At 38.3% G+C, this 19,757-nt stretch overlaps 1 protein-coding gene and 1 long non-coding RNA gene across 7 annotated transcripts in view; one reads left to right on the top strand and one right to left on the bottom strand.

The window, feature by feature from the left end:
* Nucleotides 1-19,757, top strand: part of LOC139827991 (uncharacterized) — a 153,120-nt gene that overhangs the window by 48,382 nt on the left and 84,981 nt on the right. The window lies entirely within an intron of this gene.
* SYT9 (synaptotagmin 9) overlaps nucleotides 1-19,757 on the bottom strand; it is a 69,581-nt gene that overhangs the window by 6,232 nt on the left and 43,592 nt on the right. For 5 of the 6 annotated variants that reach the window (XM_071808856.1, XM_065839916.2, XM_065839917.2 and 2 more), the window contains exons 4-6: nucleotides 2,195-2,315; nucleotides 968-1,139; nucleotides 196-325 (exon numbers count right to left, since the gene is read on the bottom strand). In XM_071808856.1, the coding sequence (XP_071664957.1) occupies nucleotides 196-325; nucleotides 968-1,139; nucleotides 2,195-2,315 (423 nt within the window). Of the gene's footprint in view, nucleotides 1-195; nucleotides 326-967; nucleotides 1,140-2,194; nucleotides 2,316-19,757 lie in introns of those variants that run through there. The other variant, XM_071808857.1, reaches the window with a different exon arrangement.

The following is a 19,757-nucleotide window of genomic DNA, read 5'->3' as shown; positions in this document are numbered from 1 at the left end:
TCACCCTAAAATTGAAAGGAGCAGACTTGTGTGTTATGTTTGACTTCTAATATTGGTGTTTCTGGGCGCTTTTCTAGTATTTAGTGCATGCATGTGGATCTTGGTTTTGTCCATAAAACTTTATCCGACTTCTAGTGCCATATGGAAGAATTTTCACAATTATAGTAATGGGGAAGCAGGAAATAAAAGTCTTACCTCCACAAGAGGATGCCAGTGAGCAATGGGCTTCCGAGGGTATGAGAGCATTTCGTTCCAGTGGTCGCGACCCAGACTTTCTGCATCGTTGCCTACTTGACATACTCCGATGACCTCATTGTGACCTACACTGTGAAAATGTTCCATAATATTTTTTTTCTTAAAATTTTACCTTTAGAAACATACCATTTACATATTTCATTACAAACATTAATCATAGGTTTTTAGAATGATTTCTTGCCTGAAAAATGTAATGAATTATAAAATACTTGAGTTTGCTCTTTGCATTTCCTACTAATCAGAAGAATTTAGTATTTTCCCCTTTATAGCATACACTGTATGGCTGTGTGCATTTGTTTCTTATTTTTGCATAAAGAATAGAAAGAGTTCTTTGCCTGTGTTCTGTAATTAGTTGCAAATACATGTAAACTCAATTTTAGAAATGGACGCATGTGTCTAGGGGGTTAGCTTAATTGAGCACAAACAGAACAGCAGTGTATGGACCGTTTGATTATATGTTTAGTTATTTCAGTTCTGGTAAGCATATATGCAGCTTAGTTATGTCAGTAATGGATGCAAATCTATATTGAAAAATTTAGAAAGGAAATTTTGCCTGATAATGCAAGAAATTGTAGTCTTCTACCAAAGTCAACATGACATGAATTTCCCAATTACTTGTAAAAAATGATAACTTAGTTTCTGGATGCAAATCTACTGTGCAAGATTTTATACGCCAATAGATGATTTTATTTTACAGCTACAGGTATCTCACCGGTCATAATCCATAACAGCTATCGACAAGTTAATTTGGTCAATATTTTCTGGAGGGACGTCAAAGACTATGGCTTCATTGTAAACAGGATTAAGGGTATTCCTCTTGGTGGAAGTTTTTCGTTTCTTTAGTCGCCTTCCTTCACACATTAAAGAAACCTTCACGTAGGGATCTGTGTGAATCATAAGAACAACGTTGGTTTTCTGATGTTGTTTTTAAGCAAACATAAATGGAAAGCGAAGGGAGAAGCCTTCTTGTAAGCCCATACCTGCTTGCAGAATTATTCACCTGGACCTGACTGGAATTTGAGCTTCTTTACTACCATGGAATGCCCGGGAGGTAGCGGAGCCTTGAAAGCTTTACCTGGTTGACTGCTTATAATGAGCAATTTAGGATGAAGAAGCTCCTTGTGTACCAACTTTTCAGAGGGTATTAAAATACCCACCGAACCATGTTATACATGACTGTTTTATACAACAGCCCGTGTATCAGCCTATTTATAATAGCCTAATTACTTGTACGGATTTGTAGGACAGACAGAAGATGACAACATTTTACACAGTGGGATTTACTGATGTGTGGTTAAATATAATTCAAAGTGTAACAATTAGTGGCTTGTATTTCTCAAGAGAATTATGATTAGGTTTATATTCCTGAATGTAGTAAAAAAAGCTATTTTTCTTTGTAGTTCCTTTCTGGGAGATCTACAACTCCCTGCTAGTATTTAAAAGTCATCTGTGAACTCTTATTTACATTCGTTTCTTGCTTTCACCATCAAATTTTGAAAGGGTTGCTGAAAGGAGTGTGGGATGATCCCTGTTCTGTCCCTATGCCTACAACAGCAGAATTGGCTCAGTGGCTCTGGGACATGGTCAGAGAGGGCCAGTGTGTCTCTGTGCCACAGCCCCGACAAATAGTCTGCTGGACAAATTCTCAGTATTACGAATGAAGTTTGGCCAACTTGTGCTATTCTGAATCACAGTGACTTTAGAAATAATAATCTTGCTGTATTTTTAAAAGTAGATTGTTTTAAACTGTTGGTTGCAACAGAACAAACTAAAATGTATTATTTACTTCTCAGAAATTCCTGTACTTGAGTAACTCAAGAGCTTGCAGTGTAAGAACTCTCTTCTCAAAAATCATTCTGGTAATTGACATTGCCGAGTTCTGTGGCGCAGGAAGGAAATGGGACAGGAAATCCACACTGGGCATTAAATTCATTCCTACCTGATGCTCCTGTGATATCCATTGCCTTTAAATTTCTTGCCTTTATTATTGTAATAGTTAGTCTACCAGCTGTTGGAAGGTAGCAGAGTGAAAACATCAGGTCACCAAGATCCACATTATCCTGTTTCAGGGAAAGAGACACAATGTGAAGCAATAACAGCAATTTTCCCTGCCCATTACAGGAGCTAAATTATACCTTTAGGGATCTACAACTATACAAGCAAAAGCTGAACTATCCTTCTGAAACATACCTGAAAAAATAGATAACCACCTGCATACAAGAATCAAGTCACTACACTTGTTGCTACATCACCAAAGTTCTCAAGTGTAAATATGGTTATAGTTCCTAGCACTCAGTCCCTGGAGATGAAACATATTCCAGTGATGAGGTACACTGGAATACCTTTGTTTTATTTTCTGTTTTATAGTGATTTGCATTATCATTCACAAGTTGCAACAGATCTCTGCGCCTTCCCTTCTGGTCTGCAGAAGGATAACCATAGAGAAGTTCACAGAAAGAACATTGGTTGGGCAGGGGAACGTTGTATGCGGCTCTCAGGCTGGCATAAACTAAGGTGTGATGGGTGTGCAGTCACTATGGTACTGGGGCAGTCTATACTGGAAGCAGAGTGAGGACATTCCTTCCTGTGCCTTGCACAGACAAGCTCCCTCAGGTCACCTTATCCACCTGCTTCACTGACAGAATGATTTGCAGCCCTTTCTTCTCTCAATGGCATCAGGGTTTCAGAAAGATAGTCGAAAATGAGCAAACCCTGCTTGCAGTTACAAAGCATCTGTCTTTTTTTTTTAAGGAAATTCAGCTGTTTTATAAAAAATATAGTGAATAAAGGATTGTAGTAAAAGATATCTGAGATTTAATTTGCATTTTTTTTATCTGAGCTGTGAACTGGTACCTTTGTAGACTCATCTCTTGTAACCTAATATTTCATTCTTAAATGAAAAAAGTTATCCTGTCCAGCAAATTCAAAGCCACGTTCTAAGTTTTATAGGACAGGCAAATACAACTGTTGAGTAATGTGTGTATCTTGCCCACTTAGCTTTGTGCAATAGCTTCTCTCCTTTCCCAGGCTGGCTCCTTCTGTGTTAGTCACCAAAAAATGAAAGGTGATGAATGACACAGAAGGTGCGTGAAAATGCCCTGAAACAGTGGCTAACAGGTGTTTGCCTCTGAGCCAGCTGCTGTATAGAGCAACGCCCAGATCCTGAGCAGCCGCTTCACGTAGCTTCATGAGTTGGCCAGGGAGACATGCAGGACAGAAAGAATTCATTTCACAGGGCTGTAGAAAAATGTTATGTCGGAAGGGATTTCTAGAGGTCACTTGATCCAACCCGTTGCTCAAGAGAGGCATTTCTGCTTTATTTTTTCTCAGCTTATGCAAGGGGGAAAAAAATCATGTACATTCATTCAGAAAACAGGTCCTTTCCTTGTCCTGTTATTGGAGAGGACTGGTGTCGAAGAAGGAAAAAGCTGATATTATGGGCCCTTTGTCAGTAATAACTAGCTTTTAACCCTGACTTGACTTCATCACTATCATCGTTTTCATTCTAAAGATCAGTGTTTCACGGTAGCTGTAAAGCTATTAAAGGTTGTGACAATAACAAGATAGCTGATATGATTCACCCTGTTTAGTGTCTCTTGATGGTTCATACTTGGAAGCAAACCTGCTGCAACAAACTGTGTCACTGACTCACTTGGACTGTGGGAGAATCCAAGTGCTATTTGAGAAGGCGATGCTGTAAGAAGTCCTACAGGCTAAACAGATGTCAGCACATCCAGGAGAAATTCCTCTTGTCTGACACCTGCACTTAGCATTACAGGAGGAATAACTGATCTCTGCAACTTTCCCCGTGGTCAGCTGAATTCGGGAACAGGAAGCAAAGATTTCACTTGTCCTTCCATTGTGAGGAAGAAAATCTGTTTTAACTGTGCATCTTGGTATTCTTAGATATTGTCAATCACGTCAAAGCTATTCTGTATTCAACCCCAGTGCTCCACCTGGTGACCAGGTAATTAATTATGTGAGTACTGTGAGTGCTTTACTGTTACTACCAAATACAAGAGTTTTCATTCCAGACTTGATGATCCTGAGTGAACATTTTAAAACATTTTATCAGTTCTTATCAAGAAATGAATAGGTAGATTAATTACAATTGTTTTAGTTACAAATTCCGCGAAACATTTTATCTCTCTGCATAAATGAACTCCTTAGGAAAGAAGAAATCACGTATGTTGGATGCAGTATTAGGAATTATGACATAATATACTTATTCACAAATTTTGCCTCATGTTTGAAAAGTAATCTTCACCTACACTGTGATGTATTTTTTATCAAATGCTACAATGACAAAAATACTTTGTTAATGCTTTTCTAAAAATTGCTCGGAGGATCACACAGAAAAACATTGTTAAACTGGAAACAGAGCCTGCAATTTCTTCAGTCTTTTCCAGTTCTAGAAGTTGGAGGTGTTTCAGCAGTAGATCACAGATGATTGTGAGATTCAGACTGTTCATAAGCCAGTGCTAGTAGTAATCTAACCACGGCAGCCTGCGAATGTAATTGAAGGAAAACTAGCAGGCAGAAGCAGGAAAGACATACTTTTTGGCATGCAAATCCTCCCGAGTCTGAAAAAGAAAGTCTGTCTTCTCTCACTTTCATTTTGATTTGTAGGGAATTAACTACTACTCTATAGTACTGGTTACTTGCAAATGTTTTTTTTTTTTAATTTTGGAAAGATAGATTTTCTAACAGACTGAGCTTTTCTCAGTGCCCTGGCTGCTCCACCCTGCTTATCTCTGAAAGGGCAACATTTTTAACTGTTTCAAACATTGTATATTTTGCTGTTGGGGCTTCATGGTTCAACTTAACGAGGGAATGTTCTTCAAAGAGTGCCGTAATCTGTGACGGCACCACAGAACATGCACGTGTGTGTTCCTCTGTCTGGGTAACTGCAGTGACCGGAGATCAGTGGTATGGCCCTGACATCCAGCAAACGCAGCTCCTCACTATAAATTCAGTTTCTTAACAGAACCAAGGTCTACGTAACAGAGCACAGAGAGGATTATTTCACATCTGCATTAGTTTAAAATCACTGAGTCATATGGCTTAAGCCATGGATTGTCACGAAAGGTGTACCGTACTATCAAGAAATAGCTTTAAGGAACAGAATTAACAAGCATGGAGGGCAGGATCTTCTGCAAGGATTACGCTTCTCTTTGAATTGAATGCTTATGCGTTACTATATATGCTTGACAAAATGTGACAATATAAATATTACACTGCCGGAGACGTTTTTTAAATTCTTTTTCAGGAAAAGATTTCATAATATTGCAGGTTATCAAGTCACGCATTTTGTGCAATCCAAATTTATGTCTAACTTTATTTAGTGGGGTAGTAATACCATACTGTGCAAGTTGCACTGCAACCAAGACAGCCCGAAAATAATCAGACCAAAAGGCTGGTTCATATTTGAAAGACAATTAAATTACAATAATAATGTATTTATAGGAGCCTACATAATTTTTATTTTGATGCTGTTCAGAAGGAAAGATATTGTAAGAACTGATCAAATATGCTGTGATAAACACACCTAAGGTCCAAGCTCCTCTCCCATTGTCCTCAAAAACTGTCCATGATTGAAAAAGAAAGTACTGCCTCCATTTTTAATCTATAACCTGCTGATTCCTGTATTCTAAAAAAGGCAGAACAAGATTGGTGTCCACTTTGCTTTTCCAGTGCTCCAGGCTTCAGCTTCAGGCTTGGGGTGATGAGTGACAGCCTTGATGTTGTCAGCTGTGCCTCACAGCGGGCCGCACAACCTCTCCGGTGCCTGTTGCTGATAATCCTGCCTGGATTTCTCTCTGAGGCCACGTTCTGTTAACCTAATCCTTTATTCAACAGGACAAGAGCATGAAGTTTCTTCCTTAAAAAACCGCCCAGTGTTACCTGGGAGAGTTAGGTGTATGCAGTACTGGGTGAACAGTCAGCTGGAGGGTTCAAACCAGAGGTGTAAATCACAAGCTCCACCTGAAAACTGCATTTTCACAAAGGGAATGAATCCCTCACTAGAACTTCAAGATAAAAAAAGACTTTTTCACTGCTGTTAGAAGCATGGAAATACGACCTCCCTCACATTATGTTTCCTCCTTGTTATGTTTCTCCTGCAAATATTTGATATCTCATAAAAATAGTATCATTTTAATAATTTTCAGTGTCTTCTACTGAAAGGTTTATTGTTCTGCCTTTCCTAGAAAATATTTCTGGTTTGCTCCCTCTAAAACCAACAAGGTGATAATGTATCTTTTAAAATGCTGAATTCCAGCAGTAATGTTAATAGGCTGTTAGTCTATAGTCACACAGTATTTATAGATTTTAAAATTGTTAATTTGGTTAGAGATTAGCCTGCAGGATAATTCACTTCCTAGCACTGTGTCAACAGCTCCATGCTAGGGCTTAAGTGAGTATAACTCAGCATATTAAACAGGGAGATGTGTAATTTTAAGAGGACTGCGATGATGGGCCATTAAGTGGCTTCACATTTGATTCCTCAGAAGCTGCATTAAGAAGCTCAGGCTGGAACAAACCTTCTCAGTGAAACCTGGAAGCTACCTCATAGTTAGAGAGTTTCTGACAAATGGGAATGACATTTGGGCTGAGATTTCTCTGGTGGATGGGTTATCCCTTCTCATAAATACATTTGGGTGCAGAGAATGGCTATGTAAAATCATGCAGAACAGTAAGGGATGGAAGGAAACAAGATGAATTACAGGTTACAATTTCTGCTTTTGCCTCCGGTCTAGAAAAATCTATGCTGTCCTTGGGTTAGGCCATCATAGGTTTTGTGCCCATTTCTTTGGAAATTTGTGTTTTTTGTTTCTGGAGCAGACAAGCTGTGAGAGGCCTGCTATGAAGCAATGCCTGTGCCACTCTAATTAAATCATATGTCTCAATTATGCCAGGTTCCTCAGCTCCCCGTCTATAAAAAGACAGACACTAGTTTTTTACTTTTCTGGTAGGTTGCAAAAAATACTCCAATTATGGATTGTGAGGTGCTCAGATGTATTTTTATGCATCTCATCAATCTACCATTAATGGGAGCATTTACAGGCAGTGAGATGCCCCTGCTTATTTATTTTAAAGTTACCAACTGTTGAAAGAGGTTTTCAAGGCACAAGTGATTACACAGATTTTATAAATTCTTATTGCCGTGTCAGAGCTGTACAGTTCAGGCAATGGTAACTTTGCACACTACCTGCTTTAACAGTTATACATTTCTCTGTAAAGGTCTCTGGAAAAGGGAAAAACAGCAGAGGTTTCATGAAATGAGATGATGTCATTTGAGCTTCTGAAGCACGGAAAGGATCAGTGACCAGAATTTAATTAAATTATCCCTTTTTTTCCCCCTCCTAGCTGAGGAAGATGAGTTGTATTTTAAAAAACAACAACAACAACAACAACAAATCTTTCTAGTTATTTCATAATGTTTACTGGAATTAATGGAATTCTGCTTCTATAATGCAAGACAAATTTTACTGTACATAATTCTAATATTTGATAATGTGGGGTTTTGAATTTTGCAGGTATTTATTTTAGAGGAGGTTCACTCTTCTAAGATGAGGATAATTTAAGTCAACTTAAATATGTGTTAAGTCTAAATTAATTAAAAATACTTTCAAAAGTGCTATCTGCTTTTTGGCATATACATTTCTAAATTGTTCATCTGTGTTGAGAAGAAGTCTGGACTCAGATTTCACAGAATCAAAGAATGGTTGGGGCTGGAAGGGACCTCTGGAGATCATCCAGGCCAACCCACCTGCTAAAGCAGGTTCACCGGAGCAGATCACACAGGAATGTGTCCAGGCTGGTTTGAATGTCTCCAGAGACGGAGACTCCACAGCCTCTCTGGGTGCCTGTTCCAGGGCTCTGGCACCCTCAAAGTAAAGAAGTTTCTCCTCATGTTTAGGTCGAATCTTCTATGCTTCAGTCTGTGCCTGTTGCCCCTCATCCTATTGTTGGGCAGCACTGAAAAGAGTCTGGTCCATCCTCTTGACATCCACCCTTGAGATATTTATAAGCATTGATGAGATCCCCTCTCAGCTTCTCTCCTCCAGGCTGAACAGACCTAGGTCTCTCAATCTCTCTCAATAAGAAATGTGCTCCAGATCACTCATCATCTTTGTAGGTTGCCGCTGGACTCCCTCCAGTAATTCCTTGTCCTTCTCAAACTGGGGACCCCAGAGCTAGATGCAGTACTCCAGATGCAGCCTCACCATGGCAGAGTCCAGGGGGAGGAGAACCTCCCTTGACCTGCTGGTCACACTCTTCTTAACACACCCTAGGATACCATTGACCTTCTTGGACACAAGGTCACATTGCTGACCCATGGTCAACCTGTTGTCGATCAGAACTCCCAGGTCCTTCTCTGCAATGCTGCTTTCCAGCAGGTCCACCCCTAACCTGTACTTGTGCCTGGGGTTATTCCTCCCCAGGTGCAGGACCCTATCCTTGCCTTGAATTTGAGTTGAGCTAAGACATTAATTCAGTTCAGGTACATGTCCAACACAGAAATATTATGCAAATACCATACTAAAAAAATTTTAGACTCTAATGAGTTTGAGAATGATTGTAAATCTAAAATATCTAACATTATGAACTCATGAAGTTAGCTCCACATTTTTGATTATTTAGTCATAGAATTATTTTGAGTTATACGAATAGGAAATGCATATTCAGAAAAACTCTTTAGAAATGTCTGATTTTAATTGAATTTGCACATGACTAGAACAGTGCCAGCTGCTTTCTCATTACACATTTTAAGATGGATATAGAGGATGTGACTGGAAAATTCTATTTTTATGACATCTTAAATCAAAGAAGTGAACTCTAGTAAAGTAGGCATTTATTAATGCCTCAATCAAACTGTTTCTATAGAGATATGATTAAGTAAAGTTTGTGGAAAATGAGAATGGCCTATCTTTTACAGTTATTATTTCAATACATCAATGTCAGGCTCTATTTCATTTTTTAAGTTAATTGCAGATTGTATTAATTTCTCAGTATGATTCCATTTTTTGCACTTGTCTATTTCTTTTATTATTGGTTTTCTTGAAAGCAAATAAGTAAAGAAGCTTCTAGAGCTACGTATGCAAAATTTAGTCTGATTTCATTTCCCAGGAAAGAACATTAAAAATCAATTCTGAAGCTTGGTTTCACTACAGCGAAGGAATATAAGAAAGCTGAAGTGTTTGCACGCCATTCACTCTGGATTTTATATTGCTTTGGGTACACAATATAATTTTCGTGTCATGTCCCAGACTGGCTAACACCTTCTATGCCTATACAACAGTACAAAGTGTATATATAGAAGCTAGCCTGACGGGATGCACAAAAAGGGAGGATAAGAAAGGGCACCTTTGAATCTCTCCATGAGCTTGTCGGTGGCACAGCATTTGCTCCTTAGCACACATTCATAAAAATGAGAGATTCTTGCATAACTAATACAGGGAAAAGTATCACCAGCTAAAGAATTTAAGTGAAAAGCCTTACAAGGGGCAAAGAAAGCACTTAGGTCAGACAGCCAACAGAAGGTGTTTCGTGTTTTAATTAAAAAAACCATAAATCCTCTGACAACTAAGTTCATTGTTGTTGCTTAACTAAATAGGTAGCTTGATTTGTCCTTATATTAGGAATGCCAAGATGATACCACCTCAGACTTTCTACTGAATTTTCTCTGTGGTATTCTGGAGCACATTGTAGTCAGACAGACGTCTTGCCCGACAGACTAATTCTGAATACCACCACTGTGTGCTGTACTTCACAGAGACTGAAAGAAGTCAGAATCTTTCCTGCAGACCGGGTCGTAGAAAGCTGCAACGATTATCAGCTCAGGGAGAGTATGTTCATATTTTAACTTACTCATAGTTTTGTCTAGCATCTTGGCAATTTCTATATAAAGACAGTATCAAAAATAAAGCATCCAGCAGACAGCATATCCTTCATCTCTGCTTCAGAGCCTGGAGATCTTTTGATGTACTTTCTTTTTTTTTCCCTCTCTCATTTTTCCATCATCCTTGTGTCATGAGTACTTTTCTTTAAGGCAGATCCCTGCAGCCCACACAAGGAGGATCCTTCAGACACAACTTTGTGTTGTGCTACTCAGTCAAGGGTAGCTGGACTCAAAGGATAAGCCTTTCACTTTCATAGATTTCAGAAAGAATCCATGTCTTTGGGAAGAACATGCACATAACACCCTTGCCACAATGCCCTTCGTAAGTGAAGGGTAGAGGCCTTTTCCTGCAGGCAGTCTATGTACTTATCTCTCTAAAGACCCAACATCTCCATTTGTCATCATTTATATCCTTTAAATAGGCAGACAGTGATTAACTGAAACTGCCGTTCCAATCGGTTAGTTTCATACTGTCCTCAGTTATCTGAATGCATTTACAGAATACATTTGGTCTTACTGAGTCATTTAAGACTTTATAGATAAATTATTCTGTAACAAGATCCTAACTTTAAAAACACCTCCAGTCAGTGAACTTCATACACATACTTATTTTTAAAATATGCTTAAATCTTATAGATTTTACTGTCTTTGAATCCTCTACATAGATTTTCAGTTCCCAACAACTAAAGTGCTTTGCTGAATGTGGGCATAAGAGTGAATCTAATAAATTATCCCGTAGCTATTGAGATCGAGATAATGTCTTAATTTGTTCCAAACTAAATTGATGAACTAGGGAGACAGTCTGAATTGAGCTAATGAAAATTAGTAGAAACATGATTGGAAAAGCTGGAGTACTTGTCCTGTTTATATGTATGTGGCTGTCAGAAATTGATTTCACAGGAAAACCAGAAATGAGGATCTCTGAAAATGAAACTTCTGTAGGAAGTTAATGTAAGTAATTTTTAATTTCATTGTCAGTTATTAAGAGGAGGAAAGAGTGTATACAGAGTTGTTTCTGAAGGCTTGCAAGATGGCATTGGTGATCAGAGAAAGAAGTAGTTAATTGAAGCTCAAATTTCTCCTTGCAAGTTAACCCATTCCTCTGAAAAAGATTCTGTATTCTTGAATTGCATGTTTTATGCAACTCTTCTACGGCTTCTTGCTTTCTATAAATAAAAAAGTTCAATACAGATTTAATAATACAAAAAAAGTCTTAATAATACAAGAAACTGTTCTTTTCCAGGCATTGCAGGCTGCTTTTTATAATTTTGATTGTTACTGAGAAGCAGGAGGTGTGTGTGTATGAGTGTGGAGGATGGGAAAAGCTTCAGAGCTGGAGAAGATAATTGCATCTTCCAGATCTAATGCTTAAAAGTGAAAATATCATAACCTGTAAGACGTGAGTTTATAATTGAGGTGCTGTGGACAGATTTACTACTCCTTTTCTTCCAGTATATCCCACTTCAGTGTATCCTACCTTGTTACTGCTTACAGGTTGCCACCTTTGGTACTGTGCTTCAAAAGTCTTTTGAAAAGGAAGTCTCTTGAGGGTGGGTTTGATTTCACAATGCTAAAGCTTTAATGAGAGTGCTCCAGCACAGAGCTGGCTCAGACCTTTCTCTCTGCAGAGGAAACAGTGGTGCTTTGGAAATGTTGACAAGCTCAGGAACAGCAATGAAATGTAAATTGTTCTATATAGGAATAGATGTTTGAAGGGCAGCTGTTTACTCGAAAGGAAATGTAAAGATGAGCTTCAGCTGGGAAACAACAGCTTTGATGTTAGGTGAAGATGGTATAAATGGAAGGACAAGTAGGTCAGGCAGACAGGGGATGGCTTAAAGAGGGAAGGTTTACAAAACAATCTAACAGTGTAAAAGTGAGGACCTAAGCTTTTAATGAACATCCAATGAACTGCCATGCCAAACCAAAAAATTTTTTCAACAAGCTGTAATCCATTTGGATTATATCTCAATTTATTCAGAAATACTGAGATTGAAAAAACAAAACCAGAGGTTAATGGCATTGTAGTGTGCAGTATCTTACAATACAACCTAATCTGGCTAGGCTAACCTGGCTGACTTAAAAGAAAACTCTTGATGACCATCATGCAGATGGAAAGAGATGAGAAAATAAACCCTCATGGTTTCAAGGCTAAATGTTAGCTTATTGCAAGAAGAACAGGCTAAATAACATGTTAAGAGTTCACTATCTCTAGGCAAACGTGAGCTTGAAGAAAATGAAGCAGCAAATCCATTCTAACGCATAATATTATTTCTATCGTGAATTATTTTTCAGTTACCTCTTGCTTCCATTCTGTCATAAGTAGAAAGTAATGTTTAATTATCTCAATATCCCACTAATAATGAAAACTTCAAATACATCCAAGAAAAATTGCAAGGGAGGAAGCTGGTTTTAAAAATAAGTTAACTAATCAAAATATTTTAATCCAAAATGCCTTGCCTGTTAATACTTTTTTTTTTCATAGTGTGTTAAAATGAAAATGTCAATTTAAACTAAATCTGTATGCAAATTAATGGCTTGGCCTTTCACTCTGCCTTGAGCTACAATGAGGCTGCATTTGCACTTAAAGCTCCACTAAAATATCAAAAGATGCTCTCTCTTCTAACCCCACTCAGTTATTTGTTGGTGTACAGGGACTGAAAGCAATCATTATATCAGGGTCCTCAGTGCATCCCCCCACCCTGCCCATGGCCCAGGACCCCACTTCAGCCCAGGCCGGGGCTGGTGGTCCCTGCCTCAGTGACACCGTGGGTTGATGGTCTCAGATATTAAAGGTTTGGGTCCCACCACCAGTTTTTCACCTTTCCTTAGCACTGAATGTCATTCTCAGTGCAGGAACTTTGTGCTGTGTGAAGCAGCCGTCTCTAATCTCCTGCATTCTGAGCACATCATTCTGCAAAGGAGAGAAACTAAGTATCTGTGTAGAGCTGGAAAAAGATGGAGGGTGTCACAGTATCAGGAAAATAGAAAAAAAAGATGTTCTTTTCAGTCTGTGTAAGCACCTGTACTGTTTTGTGGACATATTCATTATACCTACAATAGGTGCTCTGTACTGACTTCCTTGCTACTCAGACTTAGCACAGGTCATTTTTGCCAATCTGAACCTACTTGCAGTCTAAGTAAAAGTTTGTTCTACAATTTTGCTTTTGAAGAAGCTGATATGAAAGAGAGAACGGTCCAAATAACTTGGTGTGCTTGAAAAATAGAAAGCTCATGTCAAACTCCGTGTTGCAGCAACATCTCTTTCTTGCCATTCCAGAGCTTTGTTCTGAGATATGCTTCATTTTTTCTTTGAAATCAGATATCTCTTGTTGGATTTTGCCACCTGCTGTGTAACTCCATGCCAAGTCCAATTTCGATAGAGAAGACACGGTGGGCTGCTATACATGTATCTGGGTATGTGCCCTGGGAAGGGCAGGAGGGATCATCGTGCTCAGGACTCTGGTGTAATGAATACAGAAGCTGGAGAAGGGCATGTGCATTCTTCATTGCAAATAGGCAGCGAAGAAGCACTCTGCCCCTAGATTTTGATGACTTGGATATAATGGATTCCTTACACAGACAACTAAAACAACTGTTAGTGAAAGGTGCGTTGCCATGAATCCAAACTCTGTCAAATAACTTAAAAATTATTGTGATATCTGGAAATCAAATCCAATTTCAGTGAAATCCCTGGTGTACCCTTTCTCTCTCTCTCTGTCTCCTTCTGATCCTTTTTGGGTTCTCATCCCTCTAAAAAGTAATAAAAGAATTATTACCTCTGTTAATAAGGTATACCTAAGGCAGACTTTTCAAAAGCACTGTTTTCTATGTGTAGCTCCTTTTAAGTTCAGTGCCCATTTAGCAAGTGGGGATAGAAGCATGGTTTTATGAATCTATTTCTCCTGGTTTTTTTTTTTTCCCTATGAGTTATGCAGAGATTTTTTTTCATCATTTAAAGTTATATTTTCTTTCAAATGGGTACTTTTCCTGGGTTTTCTTGTGATTTTAAAGCCACAGAACAAGTATCTTTCTGTTGAAGTTTTTCTATGTATTTTGCTTCTCTAGGGACAATTCTGTCGTGTAGTGTCCTGTGCCCCTTCAGGTCAGGAATTACTGAGAATACATCAAGTTTTTTTCTGGTAGAAAGTAGCTTTTTTTCTAGAGCTCCCTGATGCTGAAATCCTGTTATCTTTGAAATGGATCTGGTTACTATTAAGTGGTGTAAATAAATACAAAAAGTTGTCTTGTGATCTGTCACCTGTATAAACCATAACATTGGTGTCCTGCCAGACTCAAATGCACCATCCATGGAAAGTATCAATATGAGGGAATGGTGAAAATGGATCATTATGGCTTAAAAACATGTCTGAGAGCATTCCACGTAACCTTCCATTAAAATGAAAGCACACCTAAATTTCACAACATGCATTTTACTAGTAACACTTCTCTATAAAATTACCCACTTTAACAATAGTAAAGCAATTTCAGTAGAAGTTTCATTTACTTCTTAGTAATTTATTTAAAGGGGTCATATAGAAAAGAAAATCACTGCCAATTTCAAAGCAAAGCAGCCAACGTAAAGAGACTACTTCACTGCTGGCAATATTCTGCTAATGGATTGGGTGAAAAGGTGAGCAGTTGTACTGCTTTGATTGTCCTTGCACAGCAATTCCATTTTAATTGCAAGTTAAATGGAAGACTAATATAATCACGGATACTAAGGTTAAACCTACAAAACACATTTATTAAATATGTCAAAATAGACAAAACCCCTATATCTTCAACACTGTAAAACTCTCTCATTTTTACTTTAGAATATCTCTGGTTTTTAAATACAAAAGGAATTAAAATAACAGAAGGAGGAAGGAAGAATGAGAATGGCAATAAAATTAATGATAGCAAGGCAGCGTCAATCCAGAGATGTGAAAAAGAGGACTGCTTTCATCCTTCATTTCTCAAAGCATACTACAAAGAAAACTTCACATGTGAATCAGGAGAGCAGTTGGGGCTTGAGTGGTTCTTTTTTTGAGGTGCAGGGGAACACAGGAGAGAAGGGAGGCTCTTCGGTGTCCTCCCAGAGATGCTGCTAACAATTTCCCAGCAGACTGCTATGTAAAATTTGCCAACTGCGTAACACACAGATACACTGTCGGTGTAGAACCCTCTCAGGGGTATGTAACCCTCCCTGACTCACCTCCTGGATCAGTGCCGTGGAATCTGTGGTGATCTAGCCACGAGGAGTTACTTTTGCCGCTTCTCTTCGGCAGTGCCAGGAACATTTCAGTGTTTCACAGTATCATAGCTGCTGATGCTGCCCAAAAGCTTTTGCAAATCCAGCTACGCTCTTATCTTTGCAGACATTTCTGGACTATCGCCATTAGGACACTTAGGCTACACGATATAGTGAAAGGAAAACTTGTGCTGTTGCTGTGTATCATTCACCTACCTTGCAAACAAATAGAATATTTTAATCTTGAAGCTGTTAAGCAGCTTAGCAATCCAGTACTACATCTACTTTGAAGCTGTACAGAAAAAACAGCTTTACAATTAAACCAAAGACTGTGGAAGCTGAAGGAAGGAGAAGGAAGAAAACAGAAACCCATTTTAGAAAATGCATACTCTGAAATGAAATGTATCATCCAGGTGTCCACAGCATGAGCAGGAGATATGATTGTGTAGAGTGTGATAACAGTTTTTCTGTCATACTTGTTCTCTGTCAGATATGCTTATGCCTCCCTATTTTATATAGCCGGGTACTGCGGGCGAGTTTAGGACAACTTCAGTGAGCATGTTTTCTCTTAAAGAATACACAGGGGGTAATGTAAGATGTGAGATAAAGAAAGCCCTAAATACAGAAGCGATTTAGTGCGTTAAGTCCAAAAATGTCAGTCAACAGAACTTATTCTTAGAAGACTTTTCTTCTAACTTGTTTTACTTTACACATGCTTCATGTGAAATGTACCCAGACAGGAAAAGGATTTTTTCTGTGGCTTGTTCTACCCTTTTCCTGATGGCATCATGTGTATTCGTGTGAGGTGAGTCGGGGTGAGCTGCCCAGACTTTTACTTGGTTATATTTATATTCAGAATAACTAGTGTTACCATGTACATACTACCCTATGGGTAGGAAAAAGGTTGCATCTTTAGAAAGTCTGTGAGTGACTTAGTAATCAGTACTTCACAGTCCTTTAGGTGCCTTCTCAATTTTGGGGTTAGTTGTTTATAATTTAAATAATCTGATAGTTTTGAAATTAAAGAGAAGTTGTGAGTTGACTTGTCCTAAACGGTGAGTTCACTTTAGAACTTTGTTACTTTGAGAATGATCAAGGATTTTGAATACTCAATTTGATACCTTAAAAGGGCCTGACTTCAATTTTTTTGAACTATGATTTTGAAAGAATTTAATGTAGTTATCTCTGACCATACCAACTCATAACTTTTGGAGCAAGACTGTCTGAAAAGAAGATAATATCCCTCTTTTTTTTTTTGTGTGTGTGTGTGTGTACTGCTTTAGCACTGAAAGGTTTCATGAGATAAATTATTTTTGACAAGAATAAGAGTGGCTGGATGGGGGTGAAAAGAGTGAGCATCTACTGCTGTATCTCTTGGTTTGTTTTTAAAAAATATCTATATTTTCATGAAAAAAATATTGTGGTTATAGATAGCATGAAATGCTTTTTATATGTTGTTTTATAATAAAAGCTTCGTGTTGAATGAAGTTTTTCTCATGGCTTTCCCAAGAATGCTGAAACTCTATATACTCAGTAAAGTGAAGAATCTGGAAAAGGAGCTGGCAAATGAGAAACACTGCTGAGCTACTGAAAGGAATGTGTCAGGGGTCCTCAATGCAGAAACCTTGAGGAAAAACAATCTATTCTGTGTTCATTCTATTAGGACTGCTGCAGCCAGGCAAAAATTGAAGATGTGGATATAGAACATGGGTCATTTCTTATGGAGACATTTCTATCTGCTTTCTCCAAGACCAAATTTGATAACTCATTCATATTTTAGCCATCAAATTTTGGGAGAGGAGGAGAAGATTTAAATCTTTGCTGAGCAGGTCATTGTCATGTATTTATTTTGCAGAGAGGAATAAAAGGATAGTAATTTGCTTGTTCTGCTGTTCTAGTGAATTTTTTGTTGCACACCTCAGGTGATTTATTTACATTATTCCATGTGGCTTTTTGTACTGTTTACAATATACTACTTCCAAACTATAGTAGAAGGATATGCATGAAATCTGAACCTCAGTGGAATTCATGACCTGACTTTACAGTAGAGTCGAGATCTCATCCTGAGTACTCCTCATTTCTACCCGCATAAAATGTTGTGGTCCCAATAGAGTGAAGTTTATTGTTAGATTAGCATTTACTGTAAGATTCTGTGCTCAGTGGAGTACAGACATTGAAAGGTTTTCATTATTTTAAAGAGATTTCTTTCTTCCTGATGATCATAAATAACTCTCTAGGGTGCTTGAAACCCAAGTCTGCTGTTTTCTTCCTATTTTTTCTGCACACACTTTTGTTTCCCTTTACTGCACACTTATTTATTTTATTGTTGGGGTTGTTCTGAAGAGTTATTGTAATGTAGATCAGATGGTTGATTAAACCACATCTGGCTTTTAAAAATATTTATAGAACCCCAGCATGCTTTTAAAAAGAAAACATGTAAAGAGTTCAATGAATTCTGAAAGAAAATATACAGAATACAGTGTGGGAATTGTTCTTCTGCTCTTCTGTGTTAACTTTCACAGTGTTTGGGTAGCAGTTTCTATATGAATGGAAAATAATAAATATTCCATGGTATTATCTCATCTTTTAATCTCATCTTCTTTTAAAGTAATTTTACTGCAGGAAATGGAAGAGGAAATGTTATGTAGGAGGAGTAGTGGATTTCAGCCACTGGTACTGTGGTTGCCTGACCAGCAAGGTTATATTTTCTGCTGTTGTGCTAAACTGCTACTTTTTAGATGCCAGACTTGGACCAAGAATCTGAATGGGGAATTTTGTCCCAATAGTTCATATCATCAACTGTGAAAGCCTCCAGCTGTCAGTTGTTTTCTACTTCCCTGCTCATCGTTACCAAGATGCCATCACTAGTTGGAAATCTTCTTCCAGATGGTGTATGTAGCTTTAATTTTGAGTTTGTCTGATGAAAGGAGTAGCGAATGATTAAGCACTCACTAAGGTAAGCTGTAGCTTGTGACTAGTTTTCTTGAGTAAATAGAGCAAGGTGTTTAATCAAGGAAAGAAGTGCCAGAAACATGTTGTTATACCAATCTCAAATGTCATGATAGCACAGACGTTGCTAATGCCATCTCGTCATTTGAGCCTGTAGTCTCACCAAAGTAAATGGTGTGAAATACTCATTCTAATTCTCTGCTAGGGAGCCATGGGAAGGCTCAGACACTGCAAATGACTGTATGCCTCATTGACCTGTGTGAATACTTCCAGTGATGAAAGTGGGACTAGCTACAGAAGTTAGTATATCCGTAATTCTAGAATTTGAGTGTGCATTGCAAATTGCCCTTCAGTTTTGTGAGGACCAGTACTGAATTTGGAGGTTTGCATGTGTTTATCATTTAATCCTACCCAGACAAGCACAAAGTGATGTTGAAGTGGCCTGTTTGATTTTTTCAGGGAACACTATCCTTTATACCTTGTTTCTGATACACATGTATCTTTCCAAATGTTTAGAGAAATGTATATGAGCATGAGTTAAAATGAAGATCTCTGCTGTAAGAAGGTAGTCAACTTGGGAATAATAGTTTTGCCATTGTTTCTTTAGCTCCATTCTCAGAAAAACAGCTCAATTGCTACGAAAGAAAGATGCCTCTCCCTTCCTCTCCTCTTGGATAGTTTGGCTGCCAAGTAATCTATTTTTATGAAGTGAAAGAATGGAAGAGTATAGCTATGTATCTTTCTGCAATAATCTGAGCAAGGTTCTCTACAGAGCCTCAGAAGGGCAGGGGACTGAAGAGAGAAAAGCTGTCATGTACACCTCTGAGCCCTCCCAGGGACAATTAGGACCTCTACAATATCTGGTATTATACTTGTCGACCATATAACCAAATCTTAGAAAAACGTATTGTGTGCCTTTTAAAGTTTCTGCTCTCATTTATGTCGGTTCAGCTGTTTCATCTTTTATTTCTTTCAAACTGCATGATGAGCTGCTAAAAGTCTCCTAGATTTTTAGGAGAAAAGCTAGAAAAACTATACATACACATATAGGACATACTGTTTCGCCAATACGTCCTTCTCCACCAGGCAGCTCAAACCTCAACTGCAACTTCTAATGTTCCCACAAGAAAGGCAGCGGGAAGTCTGAACAGAGCCCTTGTGTGATTAATTAGCAAATGGTATAGCCTTAATTTCGGCAAGCTCTATAATTTAGCCTCTAAGCATAAAAAAACCCCATGACTCCAAAGCACTACAGTTATGGTCCAGTAATTCCTTCCTTCTGGACATATGATGTTTTATTCTCTGTAACAGGATTCTGGAAAGATCCTGGAATCCCAGAAGGTTAAAGTGTGAGCCAGGTCACATCCTCTAACAAGAGTTTGAAAGGGGACAGACAAATCTGGTGAGAAGAACAGC

Source organism: Patagioenas fasciata, chromosome 5 (genome assembly GCF_037038585.1).
Source record: "Patagioenas fasciata isolate bPatFas1 chromosome 5, bPatFas1.hap1, whole genome shotgun sequence".
NCBI classification, from domain to species: Eukaryota; Metazoa; Chordata; class Aves; order Columbiformes; family Columbidae; genus Patagioenas; species Patagioenas fasciata.
The sequence above is the reverse complement of the archived record's forward strand: the minus strand, read 5'-3'. Positions and strand labels throughout refer to the sequence as shown.